A 3,194-nucleotide genomic window follows, 5' to 3' on the forward strand; every position below is an offset into this window, starting at 1 on the left:
CCCAGTTCCCAGCACAGGGACAATCCCTGCCCTGGGCCTGTGCCCACGCTGGGGCTGCCACAGCCCCGGGGCCATTGCCCTCCTGCCCCCCTGGGCACAGCTAGGCTCACATCCAGCCGCTGCCACCAGCACCCCCAGGGCCTTTTCCAGCTTTCCAGCCCCTCTGCCCCAGCCTGGAGCGTTCCTGGGGTTGGGGTGACCCAAGGGCAGGACCCGGCACTTGGCCTGGTCAAACCACTACAGAGAATTCCAGGGTTTTGGGTTTTTGTGCTAAAGCAGAGGTCAGAGCTGTGGACCACCTTTGAGGAGGTTCCCCTGCCCTCCTCTCTGCCCTGGGGGGACACAAGCAGGACTCTCACTGTGCTGCTCATCCCACAAAGCTTCCCTGTGCAAACCCAACCCAACCCCATAGACCAGCAGGGACTGGAGCTGAGGGAGAAAAGCTGCCAGAATTGGTTGTTACAGCTCCCAGTCTGTCAGAATGTGAGGGCATTACCTGGTGAGGGCCAGAACCATTTCTGAGGAGACAGTTGGGGACGGTGCCATCACCACCATGGGCTCTCCCAGCAGCATCAGCTCCCACAGCATCTGGATGTGAATCAGCACTGGCTGGAAACACCTGAGAGTGGTGGGAGGGTAGAAAGGCAGCTCAGGAAAGACCAGACACAGCAGTTCCACACAAACCCACCCAGATGGGCTTCCATCCAGGAATTTGAGATCTAGGATGGATTTTTAGCATTCTACAATGGAATTCAGGTGTCTTTGCACGTCCTGTCGCTCAATCATTTTATACACATTTAGAGGAAATTCTTTAGCAATGTCAAGCAGCCTGATCACACAGCCATGGGATGGGTTGGGTGGGAAGAGACCTTAAGGATCATCTCCTGATGTTCAGGGACACCTCCCACTGTCCCAGGTTGCTCCAGCCCCATCCAACCTGGCCTTGGACACTTCCAGGGATCCAGGGGCAGCCACAGCTTCTCTGGGAAACCTGGGCCAGGGCCTCCCCACCCTCCCAACCAGGAATTCCTTCCCAATATCCCATCCATCCCTGCCCTCTGGCACTGGGAAGCCATTCCCTGTGTCCTGTCCCTCCATCCCTTGTCCCCAGTCCCTCTCCAGCTCTCCTGGAGCCCCTTTAGGCCCTGCAAGGGACTCCAAGGTCTCCCTGGAGCCTTCTCTTCTCCAAGTGAACAATCCCAGTTCTCCCAGCCTTTCCTCATTGAGAGCCATTTTTGATTCTGCATCATCCCTGTGATTTCTGGGACACTCTGAGCAGGAAGAGAGGATTCAGGTGGAGGGGAGAGGGTTGAAATGGTGGCTCTCACCTGAACAGGTCCAGCTCATGGACACTGGGGAGAACCAGTGGGGCTGGTAACAGATTCTGAAGGAGGAAGGCAGAAAAGCCTGTTAGTAAATGTTAGTAAAGCTGTCAGGAAATGGAAGCATCCTGACTGGAATTCCATCTAAACTGAGCCATCAACCACAAAGCAATGCAGAAAGAAGAGAACAAGATGAACACTCAGAGGTGTGAGCAGGAACAGGCCTGGATTGAGCATTCAAGGTCCAAATTAAGTTGCTTGCCTATAAACTGATGAAAATCCCTTCCTTTCAAGATGTGAAAGGCTGCCCAGGTCTGCTCCTTTGTTTTCCAGAGTCTCCTCTAGGGAAAGACAGAGCTTGGGACACAGAGCCAGTAAGGGTTAGAAATGTGGGCCCCAAACCAACATCAGCCAAAGGAGAGAAAAGGGGAACAATGACACGACAAGAACTGAAATCAAAGCTGAACCAAAGCAGTGAAGCTGCTCAGAGAACAAGGTTGCACCACAGCTCAGAAGATGAAGGCAGGAGACCTCCTTGGGCCTGAATTCCCAGGAAAAGCAAGGGGAACAACAACTCAGAGCACACAGACTCTGTGCTGAGAGCCCTGTTTGACTCCCAGCCATGAGAGCCTGAAGTTTAACCAAGTGTGTGACTGAGTCCACACTGATCCCAGGCTTTTCAAACAGGATTTAAGAGCTCCAGCTCTTCCCACCCTCCTCCCTCAGTGGTCCAGGCTCTGCTCACCACTGGCCTGGGCCAAGCTTAACTCACCTCTTGATTGAACTGCTTCACTGGGCTTGATCCTGGTTTATCCACCCTGGATGGGATCCTCACCTGGATCACACACAAGAGCAGAGGTCACCCCTGGAGATGGGATCAGCATCACACACTTCCCTTCCCTACAACCCCCCACGAGAGAAAACTTCCTCATCCCCAACTCCAGTGGTGGGGACCAAAAAGGTTGGGACCAAAGGGGAAGCATCTGGGGTGAACAGCTATTTTACCAACCACAATGAAGGAACACAGATTCCCCTCCCCACCCTGCCACAGGTACCTGGATGACAACTCCCATCACGGGCAGGTTCAGGGTCTGTCCTGGCACAGGAGGAGGCCACTGGTCGATCTCGTTGCACACTGAGGGACACAGGACAAGGGAAAGGTGTCACCTGGAGGAAGATCCAGCTCATCCTGCTGCTCCTGGGAGTTCTGGCACTGCATCACTGCCTGTTCCCAGCCCACATGTCCCCCTGACTCACGGCAAAGCCCCCTCATCCCCACAGCAGCACCACGGTGTTAACAAACCAGGATTAAGCTGAACAAGGCAATAAAGACCTGCCAGAGATGCAGCAGCAGCAGTTCTTCCTGTCTCTGGGAACACACTGACAGCCCCATCCCTCCCCTTCCCATCCATGCCTCCTTTACAGCCGGTTGTCATTTGGACAAGCGGGTGAAAAGTTCTTCCCTGCTGGAATTTGTTACAGAACGAACCAAGCTGGAACATTTCAATCATCTTTCCGGAACCTCCTGATCAAACCCCTGTAGGATTTCAGGCTGCAGACCCTCCCTCCCAGCCCCCCCTGCTCACCTGCCTCCAGGCACGGCTCCAGCTTGTCGAAGTACTCGGGAGCAATGAGCTGGAGCAGGGACTGGAAGAGGTTCACGTAGGGCAGGCGGGACACGAGCACCAGGGACTGGAAAAGGGCACAGCTGGGAGTCAAACAGCCCTGGCACCACCCCTTCAGCACTGCACGGATTTACACTGCATGAGGGGCAGCTGAGGGAGCTGGGGGGACTCATCCTGGAGCAAAGGAGGCTCAGGGGGGACCTTCTGGCTCTGCAAATCCCTGACAGGAGGGGGGAGCCGGGGGGGG

At 55.2% G+C, this 3,194-nt stretch overlaps 1 protein-coding gene across 1 annotated transcript; it reads right to left on the reverse strand.

Annotated features, from left to right (window-relative positions):
• Positions 1-201: 201 nt before the first annotated feature.
• LOC113941866 (protein DENND6B-like) lies at positions 202-3,104 on the reverse strand. Its single transcript, XM_027633002.1, has 5 exons — positions 2,909-3,104; positions 2,378-2,457; positions 2,095-2,157; positions 1,329-1,384; positions 202-619 (listed from the first exon to the last, which is right to left on the reverse strand). The coding sequence occupies exons 2-5, from the start codon at positions 2,393-2,395 to the stop codon at positions 493-495; spliced, it is 264 nt and encodes an 87-aa protein (XP_027488803.1). The 5' UTR covers positions 2,396-2,457; positions 2,909-3,104; the 3' UTR covers positions 202-492.
• Between the last annotated feature and the right edge of the window lie 90 nt (positions 3,105-3,194).

Source organism: Corapipo altera, unplaced genomic scaffold (genome assembly GCF_003945725.1).
Source record: "Corapipo altera isolate COAL_440 unplaced genomic scaffold, ASM394572v1 58972, whole genome shotgun sequence".
Taxonomy (NCBI): domain Eukaryota; kingdom Metazoa; phylum Chordata; class Aves; order Passeriformes; family Pipridae; genus Corapipo; species Corapipo altera.

Coding starts and splice junctions, on each gene's coding strand:
- LOC113941866 (XM_027633002.1), bottom strand. Junction 1,385..2,094: donor TGAAGCAGTTCAATCAAGAG/GTGAGTTAAGCT, acceptor TTCCTCCTTCAG/AATCTGTTACCAGCCCCACT. Junction 620..1,328: donor CATGAGCTGGACCTGTTCAG/GTGAGAGCCACC, acceptor CACCACTCTCAG/GTGTTTCCAGCCAGTGCTGA.